Here is a 25,749-nt window from a genome sequence, read left to right as displayed (position 1 = left end):
AAAAAAAAAATTATGGCGAACGGAGCAGGTAGATTGGATCTGGACGGTAGGCCGATTAAGCCGATTACGATATGCATGATCGGCGCTGGAGGTTTCATCGGCTCTCATCTCTGCGAGAAGCTTATGACGGAGACTCCTCACAACGTGCTTGCGCTTGATGTTTACAATGATAAGATCAAACACTTGCTTGAGCCTGATACCGTTCAATGGGCTGGCCGGATCCAGTTTCATCGTATCAACATTAAGCATGATTCTAGACTCGAAGGACTCATCAAGATGGCAGATCTGGTATTGTTTCTTCTTCTTCTTCTATTCTCTCAGTTTTAATGTATGTGCATGTGAATGTGAAGCTCTTCTTTAGCAAGCTATGATGTATATTTATTTAGAAATCTGTTGGGAATTTTCCAAGTTATTGTTAGTGCGTTTCGCTGATTTTGATGATTACAGGCTCAGATCTGATCTGTTATGTGTAATTGAGTTTTGAATTGTGAATGTGTCTTCTTTAATCTCTCTGTTGTTTTGCTTCGCAGACGATTAATCTGGCTGCGATCTGTACTCCAGCTGATTACAATACCCGTCCTCTTGACACTATCTACAGCAATTTCATCGATGCTCTCCCGGTGGTATTGTTTATTCTATTCCTTGTCTTTCTTTTTCTGGTTTAGTGGAGCAATTTTGTAAGTTTGAGGAATATTAGTTGTGACATTATTTGAGTGATCATTGGTTTTCGGCATGTAGGTTAAGTACTGCTCAGAGAACAACAAGCGTCTGATTCACTTTTCCACTTGTGAAGTTTATGGAAAAACTATAGGAAGCTTTCTTCCCAAGGATCATCCTCTTCGTCAGGTCAGGCTTTTTCTTCTACCCACTCTGATCATGTCATTGTCTACTGGATCAGGAAACTGTGTTTATTTTTTTTGTACATTGGCGCACTCGCTTAAGATGGATACAGGAATTCATATATTCTATTGTTGTTAAGACATCGTTTTCTGTGATAGAGAAATTAAAGTAAACTTGTTCTTAGCCTATCACTATCCACTTAACATATGTTCGAGAAAATGTAGTTTTTATTGCAATTACATAGTTGTATATTTCTTTTTGCTTAGCTTTCTTATGTTTAAGTAAAAGTTAGTTAGTATCTGGTGTTTTTTTACTGCTTTTGTCTTTGTATCTGTTATTTATTCAATTCTCACAAATGATGCTCCTTTTCTACAGGATCCTGAATTTTATGTACTCAGAGAAGATGTATCCCCTTGCATATTTGGTTCTATTGAGAAGCAGAGGTGGTCATATGCTTGTGCAAAGCAGTTGATTGAGAGACTTGTCTACGGTATGCAGTTTTGTTTTACATGATAAGCAAATTAGTTTTATCTAGACACAAAACCATTCTCACATTACTTGTTTGTGGTTTCAGCTGAGGGTGCTGAGAACGGACTCGAGTTCACCATTGTAAGACCGTTTAACTGGATTGGACCTAGGATGGATTTCATCCCCGGCATTGATGGTCCTAGCGAGGGTGTCCCTCGGGTCCTAGCGTGCTTCAGTAACGTAAGTATACAGACTCATTCCAATAACCAGAGTAATTTTTGTGGTTGCACCTTTTTTTTTGATAAAACACTTTGGGGTATTTTCAGAATCTTCTACGAAGGGAGCCTCTCAAGCTTGTGGATGGTGGAGAATCACAGAGAACCTTCATCTACATCAAAGATGCTATTGAAGCTGTCCTTTTAATGATTGTGAGTTTCATTCATTGCCGATTTCGTTAGTTGTAGTGCTACCAAAGAAGTTGCAATCTGAATTTGCTTGCGGGAATTTTAACAGGAAAACCCAGAGAGAGCCAATGGGCATATCTTCAATGTAGGCAACCCAGACAATGAAGTGACAGTAAGACAACTTGCTGAAATGATGACTGAGGTGAGAAAAATTGGTCACGGAGAAGTCTCTTAATTGATTTTCAATATACTATAGCGGCACACTCAAATGTTGCAAAATGACAGGTCTACGCAAAAGTGAGTGGAGAAACAGCTATCGAGAGTCCAACGATAGACGTGAGCTCCAAAGAATTTTATGGAGAAGGTTATGACGACAGTGACAAGAGGATCCCAGACATGACTATCATCAACCGTCAACTTGGTAATTTCCTCTTTATCCTGTTTGCTTTGTCTCTTTTAACATAACCAATTGTTTTCTAACTAATACTTGGTGTGGACAAATATTTAGGATGGAACCCGAAGACGTCACTTTGGGACTTACTTGAGTCAACCTTAACTTACCAGCACACAACCTATGCAGAAGCCATTAAGAAGGCCACTTCAAAACCAGTCGCATCTTAGAAGTCATCTCTCCTATGAACACTTCGAAATCATATGGTGTCTACTATTCCATTTTTTTTTTTTTTAATTCACCCAACCGAAACCTTTTCTTCCCTTATTTTAGGCCATTCTAAGCAAATGATATATCACTGTGTTTCATTCTAGTTTACGTTTTCGTTGTTATATAGTATTACTGTTTATGTTTTTAAATTCGTTGTTGAAGCTTTTTTATATCTTGTATTTCTCAGTAACTAAAAAGGGAATGGGTTGTCCACGCTTTGTTTCTGTATTTGTCTGGTTGGAATGAGCGAGTTTGGCTTTTGCTTGTGTTGCTGTGGACAACCCATGCTTTGTTTCTGTATTTGTCAGTACCTTAAATGGAAATGCCTATCCACGCTTTGTTTCTGTATTTGTCAGTACCACGCTTTGTTTCTGTAGTTGCGTGTATCTATGCTTATCCACGCTTTGTTTCTGTATTTGTCAGTACCTTAAATGGAAATGCCTATCAAACTATTAAAAAAATTGGTTTCACAATCTACATATGTCCAAAAAAAAAAAGTGTTTACATATAGTAAATCGTAGCATTAAAAGAACCAGAAATCGCCGACCAAAACAATAACAAGATGACATGGTCAAAGATTGATCTGAACAGATACATACATATGTATATCACTCAGCGAAACGACGAACAAGAGTAAACAAAAAAAAATCAAAACTGAAAAGTACATTGCCAGTATGGACTAAACGAGCTTTATCTTGGAAATAACATAATTTAGAGACGAAACGTAAAGAGAAAGAGAAGAAACAAACTTGGCCTTTCTGTAAAAACTCAGTCAGTTCAATCGTAACACTTTGTCACTCATCAGGAAATAATACAAAGGCACAAATTCTGGCATACATATCATATGTTTTCTTATCTCTCGCCTTTCTCTTTTTCTTTGCTATAATTTAGACTACAGAACAAACAATGAACATTTTCTTCTTTAGAAAAGTAAAAATTTGAAAGCACACGAAAAATACTTCACAAACACATGCACAAAAGGGGTACCTACCGAGCGGACTCAGCGGCGGCAGTAGTGCATAATATGCACCGTAAACGCGACCGCCCAGGTCTGTCTCCATCATCATCTTCATCTTCTTCCTCTTCATCCACACCGTAGCTGTATTCATACCCAGACGAACCTTTGGTTGTCTTGTTATTGCTGCTGCTGAATGCAGCATCCATGAGGCATGTCATGTGGTAAGCATGGCAGCAGAAGAAGACCACCACGGTGTCCCCTCTTATCGAGACTGGGTCGAAGCACATACAACACCGTGTATCCCCCCTTGTCCTCGACTTTACCTCTGTCATCTTTATGCTCAAAGATTTATCTACTACCGTTCTCTGAGAGAATGAGCGATTATTGTCTTCTCTCTTCGCACGGGAATCGTCTTCTTCGTTGCTTAGGCAGACCCCGCGCCTAGCCTCGTTGAAGCACTTCACCAGAAGATTAACAATATCCGTCTGTATAACAACAACCCCCACACGTCAAATTCCCTGGCCTCTGTTCCAGATATATATGATTAGAGGAACATTGGTGACACTAAATTTGTACCTTGAGAATATCATTGCAACCGTGTCTCAGAGATGTTTCAGTTCTGTAATCTGTTACAATTTTGACCAATCGATCCCTTAATCTGATCAGAAGAAACAATGAGGAGAACATTATTTTCGCAAAAAGTGATCAGAAATCATATGCTTTTGCCAGTGCTTTGTGTGCGCACATAGCTTTGGGTAAACGAAAGCCCATCAGAAAGAACATGTGATTAAACAAACTCAAATATTAGAGTAACCGTTAAAACTAACCGAGGTATTTCCAAGCCATTTGGGACCATATTTACAATGTAAAGAGGATCGAGGTTGCCAACCGTGTGCTCCAACAACAAGCCCACCTAATTTATTAGTGGCAAGAAACAGAGGATTAGAGAAACAATACTACAAGGATTCCTAGAATCAAAGCCAGTATATGTAGCGATTTGATTCGCTTATACACTTTTTACCATCTCGGGCTTGTTTAGACATTGTTTAATCAGCTCTTCCCATAGATCATCATCGTGCTGCATGGACACAAATTCCACAGCCTGCAGAAGATCGATCATATTTAATACCATAGCTTGTTTTATATATAATCAGTCAGAAAGACACCAATTAGAGAGTACAAGAATTGAGGAAAGAAGACAGCTACGTACTAAACACAGAGTATTTAGAAAATAACCTCTTCTATATCCCCCAGTTTATTTATGATGACTGCAAGAGCTTGTTTTGCATTTCCCATCCTCCCCAGGACAAATACTTGCTCTCTCAAAAAATCTTTCTTGACACAAAGTTCATATGCCTGAGATGTTGCAATAGATAAAAAGTTCACAATGACATAACCCAGAGATAGTTCGGTAAGCTGTCTAGCTTGTAATGTTAATGTTGACTACCTTTTCTAACTTGTAATGTTGACTGCTACGTAGGAATGGAAGCAGCATCTTAGTATCGTATTCTGCATATAGTTCTACCTGCAGCATGTACAATTTTCAGAAAATATTTAAGTAAAAGAGAAAGAAAAAGGAAAATCATTCTATATTTTGAGTTAACTACGCATACCTGCATATCATGAAAATCCCTCCCAGTATCATGACTGACTTCAAATAATGCATGCAGATATAAGTACAGGTAATATCTTGAATCACATTTTTTGCTAGCTTTCAGAAGTTGTTGAACAACTTCAGATGGAGGAATCAAATCCCTATTTTGGATAAATAAGACAGTGGCACGCTTGCAATCAAGCAACATTAACTGGACCACCTACACAAGTAGATAAGGCAAATAAAGTTCACCGGTCTGTGTAACACAATTATGAAAGTTCGACGACATAATAGCAGTAGATATGCCTGAATCCCCTAGATCTACTCATTACACCATCCCACAACCACAAACTTGGAAACCATATGCTATGGGACTCATCTTTGTTTGAATTAGGTATTACACAGTAGGTTCACTTTCATGTACCTATTATCTAAGAAAAATATTCAGGATCACAGAATCCAGAAAGGGAAAGATTCAAATCTGATTAATTCATGAACCCCTAAGCTGCAAACATTAAGGGTGATGAGGAAATTTCGATCCTGAAGGAAAAGCCTACACATAGTGTCAAAAGTCTTAAACTGAGGGAAAATTCCCTTGTATACCTTTCCACGAATTGCCTCATGCAAGCTGTATTTCTCAATGAAATCAAACACTTCTGGTTTGAGAAGCTGAGAAAAAAAAGGAAAAGGAAATTTTAGCTGACTAGCGACGGAAGAAGGCCTGAACAAGATCAGGGGTAAATACTTTTACAGATACTTTCTTAGTACACACGTACATCAGCATATAGCAAGAAGGCCTTCTGATACTGTCCATCAATTACATACAGCTCTGCCAGCGCCTGTTACATGAAATAATAAAACAACCCTAAACTCGTAAATGTTAATAAACATCAGCTTAACATGACAGACGATGCTGACCTCTTTGAGGGCATCGGTCATTGAAGATGTGTTCAGCTGAGGCTCTATTGCCGAGATAACAGTCAAAGCAGAATATACTGAACGTGGCCACGATTTAACAGCTGACAAAAGCTCCTTGTGGTATGAAGGGTTGGTTGCCAGTGCAACTAGAGCAACCTGCATCATCAAAAAATAAACTTCAAAATAAATCTTATGCCTCACACAAGTTTGCTTTTACAAGTGAAATTTATTTGACTAATATATTTGTATAGGGTAACGCAAACGCCAAAGCAGACAGTTTTTGTTTCTGTTTCTTTTTTTGCATTTGGTTTTGCGCCTACCATTTACATAAATTTGTTAAAAAAACTCAAGGGCCTGTTTTCATTTGAAGGAAACCACACTGTTATGATATGCAAACAAACACTCTTATGGGGCATCATGTATCCCTTGGGTTTTTCTTGATAAAACTATCCTATTTTCTTCTATTGGTTTTTTACTATATCACATGGATAGAGGGATATAGACAATTGCAAAGGGATAAGACGAAAAAAGTTCTCTCTGTACAAATTTGTTGATATATACAAACCTCATACACTGTATCCTTAAGCCTTGGGTTATCCGTAGGCATATATGGAACAAGAACAGGTAGCTGGCGTAGTTGAGCAAAATGGAAAACCCACCTGAAAAGAGAAACACGATTTTACAACAACCAAAAATAAACACTTAGCGGAAAAGAGATAATAATCTGTTCAAACCTCTCCCAGGCTGAAGCAGATCCTCTTAACAATTTGGGACATAAAGATGCTGCTTCAGCATATTTTCTTTCGACAATCAGATGATCAAGATACCCAGCTCCCACCTAGATAAATCGCTTGTGTTAGAATTAAAAGTTGCCAACACAAGAAAGAAAAGAGAACTTACAAGCTGGGAAAAGTGGAGAGCAAGAGTATGAACCATAATGCAAGACAAATAAACGGTTTAATCACTAAATATTTTAGAAAAAGTACCTTATCAACAAGTTCGGTTCGCCCTTCACCAGCCTCAACAGCTGCAAGGGCTTTCTCGTGGAATCCATGTTGCAACAGCCAGTTAATGTGATCTTCAGCATCCCTAACAAGAAAAAAATCATAAGTTAGTGACCGCAAGGTTCATCTACAAAGCTTTGGAATAACATGGACAAAAGAAACACTGACCAAAAATATCTACCTGGGTTTGGCAATCACAACATCCTTCGGAGAAACAATATAGTATATTGGTTCATCACCAGCTGCCCACTGTCCCCCAGCATAGCTACTACCTACACTCGCATCAATATTCCGAGTAAGTATTCAAACGTAGGCTTTCCTTCCCCAAGAAAACAAACTACTTTCAAACGAAATTCTGACCTGGGAAAGGAGCATGAGCAAGGGAATAGTCTTTCGCCTTGTAATGCTCAAAGCCGTGTACAGGAAGAGCATCCATTGTAAGTTCATCATTGTTCCATGATACAATGCGTACTTCAGGTCTCTGGGCATTTCCCTGCATTACTAAGAATCAGACTCACCAACTTCCCAAAAGGAATGCCAAAATATGTCCCTATTTATAACACCAAAATCACCACGAAGAGAGTACCTGACGCGATACAGTAGTGGTGGTGCTAAATTTCTTCTCACCATCTCCTTCAACGGGTATATAAGCAAGAATAACAAGAGAATCACCAAAGGGAGCAATCCCTGAAATATAATAGCTGGTTTGGAAAGAAGCAACGATATCAACTTGGTTTAGACTAGACATCTGAATCTGCCTATAAGTTCCAGGTTTTTGCTGGTCTGATTTAATTGAAGCAATTTTAACTGATGTTCCCCAACCAATCACAAGGATAGTATCATCCTGTAAACAATTAAAAAAAAAAAAAAACTCCCCTTCAAATCAATGCTGTTACATATGGATTTAGTCGGGTGAATCTAAAGAAGTAAACAGATCAGATGAGTTATCCAGACTAACCTGCCAAACCAAGTGGGGAAGCAAAGCCTCAGGCCTGGGGCTTCCCCGCGGTTTTTCAATAAAAGTAACACGCTGCTTTTTGGCTGTATCATAAACCTTAACACCAGCATCATTAGCCCAGGCAATAAGACTTCCTCTCCATTTCACAGAATGGATTGGACCTTCCCCAGAATGCAGCACCTACAGAGTCAGCCTCTTATCAAATTCACAATGAATAAGTTGTATTACAAAACGTAATATACCCAACATTCCCACAAACCTGGTCTGTAGAACCGAACCAGCTCTTGGATTTCATATACAAGTTACCAGCCAAACCACCAGCTACAAACCTCTTTAACTGGTTTTTAGTGTAATCAGGGTCCAAGGAAATGGCCTTCATGGGACGATGATAATCAAATTTCACCTTCTCATCATCAGTGAAAAGACTGTTTATAACGACAGAACCATCGTCTGAACAGCTTCCGATGTACTCTCCCTCATTGTCAAAGTTGAGGTCATTAACCGGAGCAGTGTGGGAACGAAATTCTTTAACCTGAACAAAAGCAAAAGGAAAAATTAAACTCTGACCCAAAACTATATATTAGCTAAAGCAAAACTAACAAAACTGTTCCACCACCAACCAAGATAACCTAACGAAATGCACGTAGCCATCATCTATCAACCTCAGCTCATCATACGAATATTACTAAAACTCCTCAAATGTTGAAATTGACACGCAAACTCCTCAAATTGTTCGAAATTCCCACAAAAATCAACTCAAACCAAATCAACTGGAAAATAACAAAAAAAAGAGAACTCGCCTGATTGCCGAGGAAATCGAGGATATGTACGGTGCCGTCGTGAGTACCAAGAGCGATCATCCTGGCGGCAACAGCGATGCAGGAAGCAGCGTCATTAGAAAGCAAAGAAGGTACGTTGCCACCCATCCGCTGATACTTGAGGCGTGGCTCCTCCTCAGCCTCATCTCCGTTTTCTTCTGCTTCTTCTTCCTCTTCTTCCTCCTCATCCTCCTCTCTTTCGTCATCACCGTCCACGCCGTTTTCAGGCGGAACCGAAGCCATTATACCACCTGGGAAATTGCTAGTAATATATATATATATATATCTCTCCCTCCACAATACCTCCGATCAGATCAAATCAGACTTCAACAGAAGAACAAAAAAAAATACAGATCTGCCTTCTTCTTCCTCTGTATCCTTCATAAAAATTTGATTCAGGTTTTGGTATCGGTAAAAATTAGAATTAAACAAAATTAAATTATTGGAGATGACAGAAGAACATAAAAATAAATGAAAAGTTTTTAATTAATGATTTGGAAGGCGACAAAGAATAAGGTGCCACGTGTGCGAGACTAGTTACTTTTATTTTAAAAAAATCTCTTAAAGATGGAGACGTGGACGTGGTGTAGTCGTAGCAAGTAGCAGCAGCAACAATGAAGAAACTCGAGAATGTTGAAACTTGTTCAGAGTTTTCTTTAAAGGTTGTTTGGAAACATAAAGAAGCAAAAGCACTAGTAGTCCTAATCGTAGAACTTGAAAGCTTTTTTGCCTTTGCCTACTACACACGATCTAATTAGAGAAATACTATTAGATTCTTTTGCTTTGCGACAGAGATACATACCACGACTCTTATGGTTCTAATTGATAAAGTGAAGAATCTCAAGAACCAAAACAAATATCAACTCTTCACACAATAATTTGTTTAAGGGGATAAACAAATTCAATTAACAATCTCTCTTAATACCTTATATATTCCAGGCTTGAATAGAAAAAGAATTGAAATCTTTTTAGGTAAATAACACTTGCTTAAATTTAGGACTAAAACTTCTCCTAACTTATATTTTCTTTTTATGCGTTTGAAAGCTTTAGAGTGGGAGGTCAACTTGGTGACGTCTATGGACTTTTGTCCACAAGCCCATCTAACAGGCTTTACCCAAAATTTCTCGATTTAATCAAATTCCAAAATTACTTGGTTTGTTCTTAGTTTTAGTCGGTATGTGGGCCAATTCCTGCCCCAACAAACTCCATCTTCCCGCAACACATGCACGTATTTTTGGTGATTTGGAATCTATCTTTCTATTATGTTTTAGTTTACACTTTAGCCTGAAAATTCAAGGAATATTTGTAAAGTCCTTTTAAATTGACTCTATGTATAGGTTTTATATATATCCTTGTTGTCTTTTTTTTTTCCTCTTTAGCGTAGACAATTGTATTCATAAATATGACCATGTTCTTTTAATTTCTCATTGTTTGCTAGTAGTGTCATGGCTAAATGATGTTTTCTTTGTGACGGAATTATATTACATTTTAATTTACTTTGAAATTTATGTTCTACAAATTCAATTAACAATCTCTCTTAATACCTTATATATTACAGGCTTGAATAGAAAAAGAATTGAAATCTTTTAAGGTAAATAACACTTCTTTAAATTTAGGACTAAATCTTCTCCTAACTCTATCTTGTATATTTTCTTTTTATGCGTTTGGAAGCTTTAGGGTGGGAGGTCAACTTGGTGACGACTATGGACTTTTGCCCACAAGCCCATTTAACAGGTCTTACCCAAGATTTCTCGATTTAATCAGATTCCAAAATTACTCGGTTTGTTCTTAGTTTTAGTCGGTATGTGGGCCAATTCCTGCCCCAACAGACTCCATCTTCCCGCAACACATGCATGTTTTTTTGGTGATTTGGAATCTATCTTTCTATTATGTTTTAGTTTACACTTTAGCCTGAAAATTCAAGGAATATTTGTAAAGTCCTTTTAAATTGACTCTATGTATAGGTTTTATATATATCCTTGTTGTCTTTTTTTTTCCTCTTTAGAGTAGACAATTGTATTCGTAAATATGACCATGTTCTTTTAATTTCTCACTGTTTGCTAGTAGTGTCATGGCTAAATGATGTTTTCTTTGTGACGGAATTATATTACATTTTAATTTACTTTGAAATTTATGTTCTACAAATTACTTGACCAATCAACCCAAACATATATATTTTGAGTTTGTCCCCAATTGATGAAGTGTATAGTATATGTGTTGATGTTGATTTAGTGTCTGCATCGACATAAATCAGTACTGACTAGTTTATGTTGGCAATCAATTTCGAAACAACTGTCCATATTAATTAGTAGTACTAAACTAATTATAACATGGTTCAGATTTTAAAAGTGTGTTTCAGAGTTTCTCTTACACCTCATCTCAGTACTCATGTAAAGATTTTGGTCGCTAGTGCAAGACAGTACTTTCGAAGTTGATACGTATCTGAAAACTATATATGGAAGAATATGGTCGAAACAAAATCTTGTTTTTCATTTAACAGATGAAGTCATGAAGACTCTTCTGATGATGCATATGTCATTAGATTCCTTCGAGATCGTCGTAGACCAAGCTTTATAAGAGAAATAATATAGTCCTTTTTATGTTGTTATTGGTCATCAGGGAGATGTAGGGGCCATGACTGTACATTCTTTCTTGGCCTATAAATGCGATTCTCATTGGATCCGCGGTAATCATGCTTCGTGGGAATTATATGCTGATACTCAAAATCAAAACTATCGTAATTACTGTTTAATTCGTTAAATAATTAATGGCTTTTTAGTGTCATAACCAATGTGTTGTACGCACAGACGCACAGTGATCATCTACTTGTATTTGTTCATCAGAAAGACCTCTATCTTTAGTAAACTATGTCTAATTGTCTACGAGCAACTAAAATCTTCAAAACAAATCAAAGTGGAGGATGACATGGCCGTATGTGATTGGTTAATACGATAGGCTGAGAAGTAGCGAATAATTCCAAGCGGCGAGTAGGAAAGTGGACATCAATTATGAAAAACGAAAATATTATTTATATTTATTTTTAAGTGGTAAAATGGTATCCTATGCCAAGTTGCCAACCATTTGTACGTATTTAGACATTCAATCGAAGAATGATGTGACACACGAGACATATTTTGGGATAAGCTTCTCCATTAAATTACATTTTTTTAGTAGTAGATAATTAATGCTAATTCTTTCATGGTTAACCAAATCTGTATACAAATAAATGAACGCAAAACACATAAATAAATTATAAATCTAACTAACTAATTGACTCCTGCAGTTCTTTTGGGTTTTTTGGACACAAGGGGCAGTTGAAAAGTTTCACTTATTACTAAATTTCCCAAAACCAAAAAAGAGTGTTGAATATCCGAATATTCATTCAAGATTAATACAGCATGGACATTATCGCAAAATACAAACTCTTTAATCTCTCTCTCTCTTTCTCTCTCTGCCCCTATCACTTTCTAGATTCCAATACTCACTTTCGAATTAATATTCTTTCCTTTGGAAGGTAAAAAACCCCACGAAACTTTCACATCCATGTGACCATGTCTAAGGTTCTCGAACCCCTAGAAGAAGAAAAGACGGTAGAGGAGAAACCCAGAAACCAAGAAGAACAAGAAGAAGAAGAAGATCATCATCAAGAGACATCGAAGAAAGAAGAGCTGTTGGAATCTCTGTGTACACCAACGTCAAGTGATCACAAGATTCCCGAAGTGGAAACATGTCCTCCACCGCCAAGAAAGCGACCGCGTGAGGTTTGTCTGAAAAAGAAGAAAAGATTGTCCAAAGATCTTCGGTTCTTCGAAGCCACCGACGTCGGAAGCCAAGAGGTAGAGACTTTATTTGTTCACGAACCAAACCATGTCCGTAAGAAACGGAGGAGTAATAGTGCCTGAATCAAAACTCTGATTCTGTAGATATATATAGTACTCTCGTTTCTTTACCTTTACACATGAATTTTCGATCGCTTTATTATATACCTATAATAATCTTTTAGTCCGAATTCGTGTTACATGATTTTTGTATATATCGATCTTCTTTTGTCTTTAACAATTTGATCCTCCTCTCTCAAAAGATGGTATGGATTTTTGTTTCTATTTTTTTTTTTTGGACAATGAAATAATTCAGACATCGAGCACAACATAATTAAACTAAAGATTAGATCATAATGATAATTAATTACTTGCTTCCACGGACCATGATAAAGAAAGAAAATTATAAATAGAAAACGAAAAAGATATATATAGGAAAATCAGCTTTCTGGCGAACAAATAATCAATCAAACCATGTTTAAAATTTGCAATTTTTGAAATAGAATTAACCCTGAAATTTAATTCATGATTAAACTGTGAAAATAATACTTTTTTTTTTGTGTAAAAAAACTGTGAAAATAATACTTTGAAAGGCTAAAAGGAAAAAGAAAGGTTCCTAAGGCTCTCGCGGTCCTCTTCACCATGGTTCTCAAACAAACAAATTTAATTTTGATTTTGCAATTTTTGAAATAGAATTAACGCTGAAATTTAATTCATGATTAAACTGTGAAAATAATACTTTGAAAACAATAATAGTTTGAAAGAAATTATAACGCTGTTTTTGGGGACGTAAATTGGGTTTTAAACTGGTGATGTTGAACGGGTGATCGTGGTGTTCTTTAGTCACATCTAAAAAATATACTGTACTTACCGGTACAGGTTTTTAAGACCCGTTTAGATTCGGCCCGTTTAAATCTGATCATTTTAGCCCAATTACAGGTTTCGGCCTGTTTAGTTTCGACCCGTTTGGGTCACAGCATATTGTGGACCACTGGATAGATTGTTTTGTTTTACTTTATTTCAATTTTTCACAAACACGGAAACACCACGTAGTAGGGCAGTTAATCACCAACGATAAGGTATCTGAATGACACGTTTCACCACATGTCAATCGAAGAATTACTGTTACCGCATATCAAAGCGCCTCTTATATCTCAACAACATTTACGGTTTTACTAACGTAGAAAAATGGCACCGAGAAAACCAAAGGTGGTTTCCGTGACGAAGAAGAAGAAAGTAGTGGAGGAGACAGTCAAAGTTACTGTCACGGAAGGAGAAGATCCTAATGTGACCACAGAGATCACAGAGAACGATCAAGAGACGCAAGATCTCACTTTCTCCATTCCCGTCGGAGAAAACGTTACTACGGTTGAGATTCCGGTGGAGGTTCCAGTTGAACGGTCACCTCAGCCGCCGGAAACTCCCGCATCCACGAGTGAAGGCACCGTGAAGAAGAAGGCTAATAAGGTCGAGGAGAAGAAGAAGAAGAAGAAGAAGAGAGATGATTTGGCGGGTGATGAGTATAGGAGATATGTGTATAAGGTGTTGAAGCAGGTGCATCCTGAGTTAGGGATAACGTCGAAGGCCATGACGGTGGTGAACATGTTCATGGGAGATATGTTCGAAAGGATAGCGCAGGAGGCGGCGAGGTTAGGCGATTATACTAAGCGGAGGACCTTGTCGTCAAGGGAGATCGAATCAGCGGTTAGGCTGGTTCTGCCTGGTGAGCTTAGCCGCCATGCCGTCGCTGAAGGCTCTAAAGCTATTAATAACTATGTTGCTTATGATAGTAGGAAACGTTGGTTTTGATTCTCCAATCGTTGTATCTTTTTCTTTTAATGTTTTTTTCCAACGCTAACTTGTAGAGTATGGTTTCTTTAGTAATGTGATCATCTAGTTCTCATGTTCTCCGTTCTGAAAAATATTTGTTGTCGTCAAAAAGAGATCTACGTACTTGATAACTTGAATCCTGATTTGTTTGGCTTTCATGTAGTTTTTCCTGTACAAATAAGAACGACAATTCCTAAAGTATATATTTTAAAATCAGTGGAATGATACCATTTACATACAGATATTTAACATTTTTCTTGTAAAAAGTTTTGACACGATAACTAACATAACAGTGGACATTGACGTGATAGCTGACTGATCTGTTCATGATTTAACCAAATCTGTTGGATTAGTGTATGTTTTAGCTCTCTTTTTTTTGGTACAGCCATCTTTTTGTTAGGTAATGGAAAAAATATAAGCTTGAAAAATATGTACATGTCACTACGTTCGTAACATAATGTAATAGTTCGGGCATAAATTGGTTGCTTTTTCTGGCCTATAAATGCGATTCTCATTGGATCCGCGGTTATCATGCTTCTTGGGAATTATATGCTGATACGTTAGTTTTGATTCTCATTGGATCCGCGGTATCATGCTTCTTAGGAAACGTTAGTTTTGATTCTCTAATCGTTGTATCTTTTTCTTTTAATTTTTTTTCCAAAGTTAACTTGTACAGTATGGTTTCTTTAGTAATGTTATCATTTAGTTCTCATGTTCTCCGTTCTGAAAAATATTTGTTGTCGTCAAAAAAAGAGATCTACGTACTTGATAATTTGAATCCTGATTTGTTTTGCTTTCATGTAGTTTTTCTAGTACAAATCAAATAAGAACGACAATTTGACAACAAACAAAAAAAAACAGAATTCCTAGTAAGTATATATTTTAAAATCAGTGGAATGATACCATTTACATACAGATATTAAACATTTTTCTTGTAAAAAGTTTTGACACGATAACTAGCATAACAGTGGACATTGACGTGATAGCTGACTGATCTGTTCATGATTTAACAAAATCTGTTGGATTAGTGTATGTTTTAGCTCTCTTTTTTTGGTACAGCCATCTTTTTGTTAGGTAATGGAAAAAATATAAGCTTGAAAAATATGTACATGTCACTACGTTCGTAACATACTGTAATAGTTCGGGCATAAATTGGTTGCTTTTCCAAATGATAGATTAATGTGTCAAAATGTGTGAAATCCACTAGAGTAAGATATACCTAACAGGCTAACATTATGGGATCATGTGTGCGTTTGTTGAAACAGAGCTATTGACAAGTGATGCAGAAAAAGGGAAAAGTTAATGGGAATGGAAAAAGGTAAAAGTAAAAGGAGTCATTGCATGCTGAGCATTGAAGTTGGTCGCCGCATATCCCTTGGAAGATCCTTTCTCCTCCTTCAGTCTCCACCACGAACTATACATATACACGTGAGAACGTGTATGTGTGTGTTTGTCTATAGCTTGTATACGGCATATACACAAACCAACTAAATAGACTGCAAACATGTAGTGTTTAGAAAACAATATCAATTTGTGCATAAGCAACACCAAAAGGAATATTCCGCTAGTGATTCCATTTGTTGAAATATATCACAAAAGAAAAACGTCAAAAAGAAAAATAGATCCCACTTCAACTGTATTTTTTTCTCTTTGAGTTGATTATACTAATTACAAAAGCATACTTTATAGTACAAAAAGCAAGTATCATCACTTCGCAATAACTTTTTCTCAAGTTTCACTACTCTAGTCACATGCATTTTCTATAAAACCCTCTTCCTGTATCTTCCACAACTTATGATCGGCATCTATTACCCGGAAGCATATGGCTAACAATAAGAGCAAAGAAGGGCCAATATCTCAAGACGAAGGTCTTCAGCTGGTTAGTCGTTTAATGATGATTATTATCATTTTTCTCTTTGCCTCTATTCTTCTAATAACTATGCTTATTCTTCTGATCTTGTCCTGAACCAGTTTAAGGGATCACCCATAGCTACTAGCTATACGGTATAGTAAGAAGAGTTGGTGAACATGTTGGGACGAGAAGAGAGATCGAGATTTTGACCAACTTGAAAACGTATGGTTAACGGCAACCGCAATGGACAAGACTTGAACATTATGTATCTTTCTCTCTGACCGGGCAACTTCGGAACCTTTGGCAATGTTTCTCTTGATTTTAAATTTTTTTTTACTGTTGATTTATCTATTTGTAGTAATTCTTCTTGTTATATCGGTTTAATGGAACACATACTTCGCACCAACGTGTTTTTGTTTGACGAGAGCTGAGCAACACATATTTCGCTTTCTGCTGAAAAGAAAACAACTTTTTAACTCGATCGATCGATCGAGCGCACACTTGATTGAAGGTGAAAATAACAACAAAAGACGATGCACTATGAATAGGTTTTGATCTGATCGACCGTGTTTCTTGTTACATGAACAAAATTTAGAAAAGAGAAAAAAAAAGTTACAATAAGAAAGAAGCCTCCACGTTGCTCTGTTCTGAAATTCCCCGGCGAGTCGACGACGAAACAGATGTCCACTGGGCCTGGGCCCAAATATATTAAATCACTCCCCTTAAGCCCAAAGTCATGAACCGACAATTTTTTTTTTCCCGACAGTTGAACCGGCGGAGCATACGAAGAACAAGACCTATTCGGAGCATTCGCTGCACATGTGGTTGTCAGGCGTTAAAATTATTATCGTAGTAACATATGAGACAGAAGTCTAACGGAAAGAAAGGCTTAGGAGCTGAAGTTAAAAGAGGGGAGACTCTGATTCAGCTTGAGTGTTTATGGACCTTATGGTTGGGCACATTCAAGTGAACGGGGCTGTCGTTTCATATGTCTTATTTTGAATTTTTGATATATATGGATGTGAATTTATTTCTGCAGATAACGTTACAATTGGCCAAACAAAATGCAGGGGATTATTTCAGAAAAAGTCGTTCGAGATTTTTTTCTTATTTTCCCCGCAATAGTTTTTTTTTTCTGACCATCTTTTTCCGTTAACACATCTTTGGAAAGGAAAAGTTACAAAGGCTTTCGACAAAGCAAAGTAGCATAATTAATCGTACCAGATTAACAATATTAGTTAAAGTACTGTAAATTGGAATATATCTCTCTTCAAAAATACTTTTAGGCTTTCATCTCAAATCAATTATTCTCTATTACTGAAACTGTAAAATACTTACATGTGAATCAGAATGTTAATTTTTTTTTTTTTGGGTAAACATGTGAAGACCAGAATGTTGATTTTCTTGATAACTAAGTTAAAACCAATTACATAGAATCCCCTATATAATAAAATGGAAGTACACAACTTTCTTTTGTAGATTATATAATATAGATTATAAAATTAATTATTTGATTATTTGATAGTTTATATAGGTTATATGAGTTATAACAATTAGTTAATCTCGATTTAAAATCCTCTAAAACAGGCTATTAGAAAGAATAAGATAAAATCTCTAAAAAATATTTAATTAACCATAGGCAAACAAATCTAAAAAAATAATTATTCTTCCGCAGATTAAGAGTGATTTCCAATTATACTACAAAATAAACAGATCAATAATCTATCGTTACCTTTTGATAAGGTATCATCTTTCGGTTCATGTCTTTTAATTTTATCATACTTATAATGATGATTATTATGTTTATACACATTAGTACATTACAATTCATGGGGTACTACAAGTTAAAATATTACAAGAGGGGTTATATGATATGATGTGTTTGAATATATACTAATATAAATTTGAAATTTCATTAATTTGCTGCTCCACGGGTAAAATATCATTTCATTATTTTGTTAATAATATAAATATTAAATTAATCGATATATCTAATTAAGTTGATTAAATTAATATTGTAACAAAAAGTTAATTTTGCGGTATACTGTGGGTTAAGTCATAGAATTAACAATCAAAATACAATATATAATTTTAAACAGTAAACAATTCAAAGAAAATTAACAAACATTATCAAATAACTTAATTCGTGATGTACGGCGGGTCAAAATCAATACAAAATATACGTTTTTTTCCATAGGTCATATTCAACATATGATTTAATGGCATAGTGTTTCATAAAAAAACAATTTTTTAAACAACTAAAACAATCACATATATGGTGATTTAAATAAAAATTACAAAATAAAAAAATGAAATTTCAATATGTGCTCTAGCAACGGGTTCATCATATTTAGCATAATTTTATTGCATAATGTTTTATTCACTACAACTTTAAAAAATAATTACATAAGTTATATTTTATATAAAAATTACAATATAAATAAAAAGAATTTAAACCTGTGCTCTAGCACAGACCCTAATCTAGTTTCTTTCTTTATTATTTATGTGAGTGTTAATGAAAATTTTAACATTTATATGTGAATGAGATCGTTGATGTTTAGATATACATACATATATATACGACCAAATTTACAGCTAAACTATTATTGATAGTTATAACTTATAAATATCTAAAGTTCTAGTGATATAACGTTGCAACAAGAAGCAAAGAATTAAACCAAGAAGAAAAATAAAATAAAATAAAGTAGGAATCTTCCAGCTTCCGAGATTTCTTGATTTATTCACAAGCAATGCTAAAGAATTAAGAGTATTCAATCAATAGTTTCGGGACTAATCCTTATACAAAGGCAAAGAATCTAACTGTCCGTATTTACTCCCTTTATATATTTATATAAGTATCGAACCATAAGCAAAGCAATCAAATTAATCCTTTTGCTCTCTCTATCCTTTCTCCAACAATTAACTACAAGTACGTAAAAATCTTCTCTGACAATGGTTCCTCCAAACCAAGCTCACCAACCTCCTCGGCGAACGCAACCACAATCGCTAACGCAATCGCAACCTCGACCACAAGCGCTTCCGGGCAGGCGTATGAACCCTGTCCTATGCATCATCGTCGCCCTCGTCCTCTTAGGACTCCTTGTGGGTCTCGCTATATTGATCACATACCTCACCCTCAGGCCAAAGCGACTCATCTACACGGTAGAAGCCGCGTCGGTCCAAGATTTTGCTATAGGAAACAAAGACGATCACATTAACGCCAAATTCAGCTATGTGATCAAATCATACAACCCGGAGAAACATGTCTCCGTAAGATACCACTCCATGCATATCTCCACGGCTCACCATAACCAGTCGGTTGCTCACAAAGAGATCTCTCCTTTCAAGCAACGTTCTAAGAACGAGACGAGGATCGAGACGCAGCTTGTGTCGCATAACGTGGCACTGTCTAAGTTCAATGCCAAGGACTTGAGGGCTGAGAAAACGAAAGGGACGATCGAAATGGAAGTGTATATAACTGCTAGAGTGAGCTACAAGACGTGGATATTCAGGTCGAGGAGACGTACGTTGAAGGCTGTGTGTACGCCGATTATGATCAACGTTACGGCCAGCTCCTTGGATGGATTCCAGAGAGTGTTATGCCGAACTCGTCTTTAGTTTGAACTATTATCATCTTGCATTGGTTCCATTGGTGTGCAAATTTGCTATGTGCCCTTGATTGATTGTGTGTGTGTGTTTTTTTTCTTTTAAAGTTTCTTCTTTGGTTTTGTTTTTGTCTGCCAGTCATTCCCATTGTCTTTTCATAATTAATTATTCTTTTTTTTTTTTGGGTTAAATTGCTCTACATTTTTTTTAATTGTTCCGTAAGTATATTCAATTTGTTGAAATATGGTTTTTATATTGATTCAATAATATTTGTAACTTTATTGAAAACCTACAATTATTTGATGTGAAAACCTGAGATTACATGCAAAACTAGTACGTTGCCCGGATATGTCGGGGTTCTCTAACAAAAATTTGATATAACCAACATAAACTATTTGATGGAGGTTCCTAATTAAGCAGAGAGGTAAAACAAACATAAACTAGCCACCAGATAAACAGACAGTTAACAAAAAAAAAATATACATGTAGAGAGACAGAGATTAACAGCTATTTTTAGCAGTGCCTACTCAGCGCGTCAATTCCTTTTAATAAAGACAAAAGTGACATGAAGATTTCTGTGTGTTTGTATTTTTTTCTGGAAACTGTAAATCCCTTCCCAGTTGATTTCTTCTTCTCCAAAGAAGAAATAGACTAATCGAGCCATCCGGGATGGAAGAAGAAATGGATACATTTTATAACGCATCCTACTGGGCCGAGTTCTCATATCGTGGATATGGCATAAGTGAAGACGGGACCTTGTTCTGCGAACAACTACCTCATGTTGTGAGCTCTGGTGGCATGTGGGAGATGCGACTATTACATTCAAAAGGGTTGACGTTCTGGGAATACAGTCTTCCCGTTACCGAGGCCGTAATCGTTTCAGTACTCTGTTTATGGCAACTTTTCTATTTCTTGCTAAAGAAGTTACGTCTCCCGGTGCCAAAGTTCACCTCCATGATGCTTGTAAGAGATTTTGTTCTTTTGTTTGAATATTTTTATTTTTTTTTGTTTTGGCTTTGATTGATGGGAAATTTATTGAAAATGTTAAAAGGCCGGGGCAGCTTTGAGCCAAACAAGTCTTTTGCCGGATGACTGGACGGTCAAACAAATATTTTTTCCGGATGATCTTAGGCCAAAAGTCCCTGATACGATTGGTGGCTTCGCTTTTGTCCTTTATTGGTTCCTCGAAGGTGTTAAGATGGATGTTGGGATGGTTAAGAAAACAGGTTCAAAAGTGGTAGTAACAGGAATGGTCACAGTTCTTTTCCCCATTTTCGTGGCTAACATGGTGTTTGGTAAGCTAAGAGAGACAGGGGGGAAATACTTGACAGGAGTTGAATACAGGACAATTCTATTCATGCAGTCCATCTCAGCGTTCACGGGTATCTCAAGGCTAATAAGAGATCTCCAGATCAACCACTCAGAGTTCGGCAGGATTGTGCTTTCGACGGCTATGGTGGCGGATGTAACGGGTTTTGGTGTTAATCTAGTTGCCCTTGTGGCGTGGTCGGACTGGAGGGTTTCTTCCATGCAAGGCGTAGGACTTGTCGGATATGTCATAGTCATGATTTGTGTTGTGAGACCTGCCATGTTTTGGGTGATCAGACGGACACCGGAAGAGAGACCCGTGAAGGAATGCTTCATCTACATCATCATGATTTTGGCCTTCGGTAGTTTCTATTTTTTAAAGAGGCTTCGCATGTTTCCAGCAGTTGGACCCTTCATTTTGGGTTTGTGTGTGCCTCACGGTCCTCCTTTAGGGTCTACATTGGTACAAAAATTTGAAAGCTTTAACAGTGGAATACTTTTGCCACTTTTCTTGTTCTTCCCAATGCTGCAAATCGATGGACCTTGGTTAGTTAACCAGATCGGTCAGCTACGGCATTTTGATGGTCAGCTGTACGAAGCCTTGACCATCATCGTCGTTGTCTCCGTTGCCAAGATTATCTTCACAACGATTCCTCCATTGCTAGCCAAAATGCCTCTAACCGACTCTTTCGTTATGGCACTCATCCTCAGCAATAAAGGAATTGTGGAGCTGTGTTATTTTATGTATTCTGTTGAAGCCAGAGTGAGTACTAATCTTTTGATCTTTATTTTCAAGACAATCCTGTTCTCCAACTCTAAACTGTAATTTGTGTGTGTGTGTTTACTTTTTCTTGTTTTATAACATTCTTTTTGTGTTTAATAACTTACAGGCTCTTCAAGCGAAGTCCTTCACGACAATGGCTCTGATGATTCTAATAAGCTCTACGATATTACCAGTGACGATACATTATCTATATGATTCGTCAAAACGATTCATTTCTTTCCAGAAGCGGAATCTAATGACCTTGAAGCATGGATCAGAGCTGAGGTTTCTACTGTGCATTCACAAAGCAGGCCACATAGCGGGGATGATCAACCTCCTAGAAAAATCTTTTCCTTTAGAAGACTCCTCAATCACTTGCTACGTGCTTCACCTCGTGAAGCTTGTGGGTTTGGACAATCCACTCTTCATCTCCCACCAAATGCAAACGGCTGAACCCGGAAGCCGGTCTTATTCAAACAACGTCTTAATCGCCTTTGATAGCTTCAAACATTACTGGAAATCAGTATCGCTGGAGCTTTTCACATCCGTTTCAAACCCAAAGTACATGCACCAAGAGATTTACTCACTCGCTCTCGACAAGCAAGCTTCTTTCATCATGCTCCCTTTCCACAGAATATGGTCCCTTGACCAGACAACGGTTGTCTCTGACGATGTGATGCGTAGGAACACTAACATCAATATCTTGAGACAAGCACCTTGCTCCGTGGGGATCTTTGTCCATCGCCAAAACCTTATATCTTCGCAAAAGAGCAATCCCTCTTTTAAGGTACACATACTGATCAGTTTTGGTTGTTTCAAACGCTAATTTCTGTGCGCTTCAAATTTGTGTTTACATGTGATGAGGGATGTGTCTAAAACCAGGTGTGCGCAATTTTTGTGGGCGGGAAGGACGATAGAGAAGCCTTGGCATTGGGGAGGCAGATGATGAGGAATCAAAATGTGAGCCTAACAGTGTTGAAACTAGTCCCAGAGACAATGGCTGGGATGACTACAGGATGGGATCAGATGCTGGACACGGCAGAGGTTAAGGAGGTACTAAGGAACAATAACACAACTGCTGGAGCACAATGTAGTTTTGTGGAATTTGTGGAGGAGACAGTTAAGGACGGTTCCGACACATCAACACTCCTTCTCTCGATTGCTAATTCTTTTGATTTATTTGTGGTGGGGAGAAGCGCCGGAATAGGGACCGACGTGACGAGTGCCCTGACTGAGTGGACGGAGTTTCATGAGTTAGGCGTGATCGGTGATTTGTTGATATCTGAAGATTTTCCCCGCAGAGCTTCGGTGTTGGTGGTGCAACAACAACAGAATGTAGCTTGTAGATGATATTACTTACATTGGCGTCTCATTCTTTTTATTCATGTATATTATATCAAAATAGAAATACACTTCTCACACGAGACACATTTGTAGCCCAAAACTTTTAATGTGAGAGTTTCATTCACTTTTTATCCCCAGAGATTTCACTACAATCAAATCAAATTTGGACTTTACAAGTTTTAACCTCATTTTTGCTATACAATTATAAAGAGAAACGATTCANAAAAAAAAAAAAAAAAAAAATCACAAAGCAAACCAGTATATATAGGCTTACAATATCCACTTGATCCTTGGAAATGATATATATATATATACCAAGCAATGGGAATTTTGTTAGAAAAAATAGTTTAATTATAGGTGATATACACATGCTCGTATTTCTTTATAGCTCTAAGACCACAAATACGAGTACTAAATCTAATGCCTAATCACTTGGAAGAATCTTAATCATATGATTATGCTTTACATTGGGTTGAAGCACCGAACCCACATATATAAATTTGGAGAAATTGACTAAGAGATTAATATTATATCTTGATCTTGATTACATACATGGTTACTAATCTTACCGGCCTAGCCTTGATTAGTAATTACTTGTCTCTTTAATATCCATTATTCTTTGCTTTATGATTTGGTTTAATTTGCATGCTTAGTTGTTCGAATTAATCAATTAAATGCCCATTTAACCAAAACTTTGAAAAGACAACACAAATGTTAACGTGCAAAATTCCCTAATATACTTATATTGTACTGTATTAATGTTGATTAGCTGTATTCACAATCATACGTGTGCTAATGTTGACAAGGAATTAGAAGATTGTGAATAATACAGGCTTTCTCTAGCTATAAAAAGAAAAGAAAAACAAACAGAAAGAGCTAAATAATAACTGTGCACTTGGAGATGCGTATCTGTTGTTTGCTGGTCATTCAACGTTAGTCAAAATTTATAACAAACCCTTCCTAGTATTAATTTTCTGTGTTGGTTTTAAACTCTTCCTAGTTTTCTATCTCCTCGACAAACGAAGAGAAGCTTCAGATCTTGATCACAAAGCTTCTCTTCGTTAACTTTTGAATTTAATTTCCTCTAAAATGAGTTTAGATTTGGACCGGAATTATTGGGATGTGTCACAGAGAGGCTACAAGGAAGACAATAAGACGTCTCGTTTCTGCGAGACACACCCTTACATAGTAAACTCGCACGGAATATGGGAAGTGACTAGTTACGACCCAACAGGGATGAGCTTCTGGGAGTATCCCCTCCCGAATCTTGAGATCCTAATGTTTTCTACCTTTCTTATTTGGCGGCTCCTCGACTTCTCATGCAACAAAATCGGTCTTCGATTTCCAAGATTGGCCTACATGATGATCGTGAGTTTTCTTAATATCCATCCTCCACACCCTCGTTTTTAATATATTTTAATCATCACGACGCAAATTTCTATATTATGGTAATGTCTTGTTGTTGAAGGCAGGGGTAATCTTAGGTCAAACTTGTCACTTAAGCAACAAGTCTTGGCTCCATAACATTTTTTTCCCTGATGATAAACGACCTAAAGTCGCCGAGACCCTAGGGGCTTTCGGGTTCCTTTTATATTGGTTCCTCAAAGGTGTGACCATGGATGCCGGGATGCCATTTAGGATGGGGAAAAAATCTGCTGTGCTCGGGTTAACCACAATGATTGTACCGGTGATTTGTGGCAGCTTCGTCTTTAGATGGAGAGAACGAAGAGGGATCGCAAGCTTGTTAAGAACGGAATACAGGTTGATCTTATTCTTGCAAAGCATATCCGCATTCACGAGCGTCGACACACTCCTAAAAGACCTCAAGATCAAACACTCAGAGTTTGGGAGGATAGCGCTCTCTGGGGCTATGGTGACGGACATGTTGGCTTTTGTTCTAACATTTTTTAATGCAATCTACTATGAAGGATACCGTGGCGTCATGCAAACCATAGGTTTCTGCACCTTTGTGGCGCTTATGATTTATGTTGTGAGGCCGTCTATGTATTGGGTGATCAAGCAGACTCCAGAAGGGAGGCCGGTCAAGGATGTCTACATATACTGGATTTTGGCGCTTGCTTTTGCCTCGTTCCATTATTTTATCAAGCTTCTTCATCTTTTTGGACCCGCGGGATCGTTTGTTTTAGGCTTGACTGTTCCGAATGGCGATCCTCTAGGTACTACTTTGGTTCAAAAGTTTGAGAGCTTTAATCTTGGAGCTATCTTGCCACTCTTTGGATCATTAACCACGATGCAATTAGATCTCTTATGGTTGCTCAAAGAGTGTAGAAGTTTCGTACGTATGAAGGGTCAAGTTTATGAGGTCATTTCCTTTATTCTTTTGGTGAATTCCACAAAATTCATTGCTTCTACCATAGCTGCGTATTCTTTCAAAATGCCCTTAAGAGACTCTTTTGCTTTAGCCTTTGTTTTCAATAATAAGGGTATCTTCGAGCTCGCCTATTACGCGTTCGCAGTTGAAATAAAGGTGTGTTCAGCTAACTCTATATATATATAAATAGGAATACTAAATAGTTTATTGACTTGTCATACTAACATGGAACATCTTTCACAGCAAATAAGGCCAGAGGTTTTCACAATCCTA

General features: G+C 37.1%; 7 protein-coding genes and 1 long non-coding RNA gene across 8 annotated transcripts in view; 7 read left to right on the top strand and 1 right to left on the bottom strand.

Moving 5' to 3' along the window:
• On the top strand, positions 1 to 2,721 carry LOC104739404 (UDP-D-apiose/UDP-D-xylose synthase 2; the record flags this gene model as incomplete). The annotated part of the gene is given in 9 exon segments (XM_010459750.1): positions 1 to 288; positions 531 to 623; positions 739 to 846; positions 1,216 to 1,330; positions 1,415 to 1,548; positions 1,635 to 1,736; positions 1,822 to 1,914; positions 1,998 to 2,133; positions 2,221 to 2,721. Coding segments are annotated over 9 exon segments (1,170 nt in total). The 3' UTR covers positions 2,334 to 2,721.
• Positions 3,115 to 9,067, bottom strand: LOC104739403 (vacuolar protein sorting-associated protein 41 homolog). The gene is made up of 19 exons (XM_010459748.2): positions 8,606 to 9,067; positions 8,065 to 8,337; positions 7,806 to 7,985; positions 7,434 to 7,691; positions 7,208 to 7,340; positions 7,029 to 7,119; positions 6,830 to 6,932; positions 6,578 to 6,681; positions 6,409 to 6,502; positions 5,844 to 5,999; positions 5,702 to 5,764; positions 5,529 to 5,594; positions 4,945 to 5,145; positions 4,779 to 4,856; positions 4,568 to 4,687; positions 4,353 to 4,433; positions 4,159 to 4,244; positions 3,908 to 3,989; positions 3,115 to 3,816 (listed from the first exon to the last, which is right to left on the bottom strand). Exons 1-19 carry the CDS (start codon positions 8,864 to 8,866, stop codon positions 3,361 to 3,363), a joined length of 2,886 nt encoding a protein of 961 aa, XP_010458050.1. The 5' UTR covers positions 8,867 to 9,067; the 3' UTR covers positions 3,115 to 3,360.
• Positions 12,007 to 12,674, top strand: LOC104739402 (cyclin-dependent protein kinase inhibitor SMR2). Its single transcript, XM_010459747.2, has one exon. The coding sequence runs from the start codon at positions 12,175 to 12,177 to the stop codon at positions 12,523 to 12,525; it is 351 nt and encodes a 116-aa protein (XP_010458049.1). The 5' UTR covers positions 12,007 to 12,174; the 3' UTR covers positions 12,526 to 12,674.
• LOC104739401 (histone H2B.2-like) lies at positions 13,606 to 14,348 on the top strand. Its single transcript, XM_010459746.2, has one exon. It carries the CDS (start codon positions 13,630 to 13,632, stop codon positions 14,248 to 14,250), a length of 621 nt encoding a protein of 206 aa, XP_010458048.1. The 5' UTR covers positions 13,606 to 13,629; the 3' UTR covers positions 14,251 to 14,348.
• LOC104739400 lies at positions 15,894 to 16,562 on the top strand. The gene is made up of 2 exons (XR_759976.2): positions 15,894 to 16,150; positions 16,243 to 16,562. It is a non-coding gene; the product is annotated as an uncharacterized LOC104739400 (long non-coding RNA).
• On the top strand, positions 19,008 to 19,882 carry LOC104739399 (uncharacterized protein At1g08160-like). Its single transcript, XM_010459745.2, has one exon. The coding sequence runs from the start codon at positions 19,076 to 19,078 to the stop codon at positions 19,739 to 19,741; it is 666 nt and encodes a 221-aa protein (XP_010458047.1). The 5' UTR covers positions 19,008 to 19,075; the 3' UTR covers positions 19,742 to 19,882.
• LOC104743182 (cation/H(+) antiporter 5-like) lies at positions 20,399 to 23,150 on the top strand. The gene is made up of 4 exons (XM_010464295.1): positions 20,399 to 20,692; positions 20,781 to 21,800; positions 21,928 to 22,587; positions 22,683 to 23,150. The coding sequence occupies exons 1-4, from the start codon at positions 20,399 to 20,401 to the stop codon at positions 23,148 to 23,150; spliced, it is 2,442 nt and encodes an 813-aa protein (XP_010462597.1).
• LOC104743181 (cation/H(+) antiporter 6A-like) overlaps positions 24,234 to 25,749 on the top strand; it is a 3,771-nt gene continuing 2,255 nt past the window's right edge. The window contains exons 1-2 of the mRNA XM_019235425.1: positions 24,234 to 24,512; positions 24,613 to 25,632. Coding sequence (XP_019090970.1) covers positions 24,234 to 24,512; positions 24,613 to 25,632 — 1,299 coding nt within the window. The remainder of the gene's footprint in view (positions 24,513 to 24,612; positions 25,633 to 25,749) is intronic.

This window comes from Camelina sativa, chromosome 14 (assembly GCF_000633955.1).
Source record: "Camelina sativa cultivar DH55 chromosome 14, Cs, whole genome shotgun sequence".
NCBI classification, from domain to species: domain Eukaryota; kingdom Viridiplantae; phylum Streptophyta; class Magnoliopsida; order Brassicales; family Brassicaceae; genus Camelina; species Camelina sativa.
This window is presented reverse-complemented; position numbering and strand designations above follow the sequence as displayed.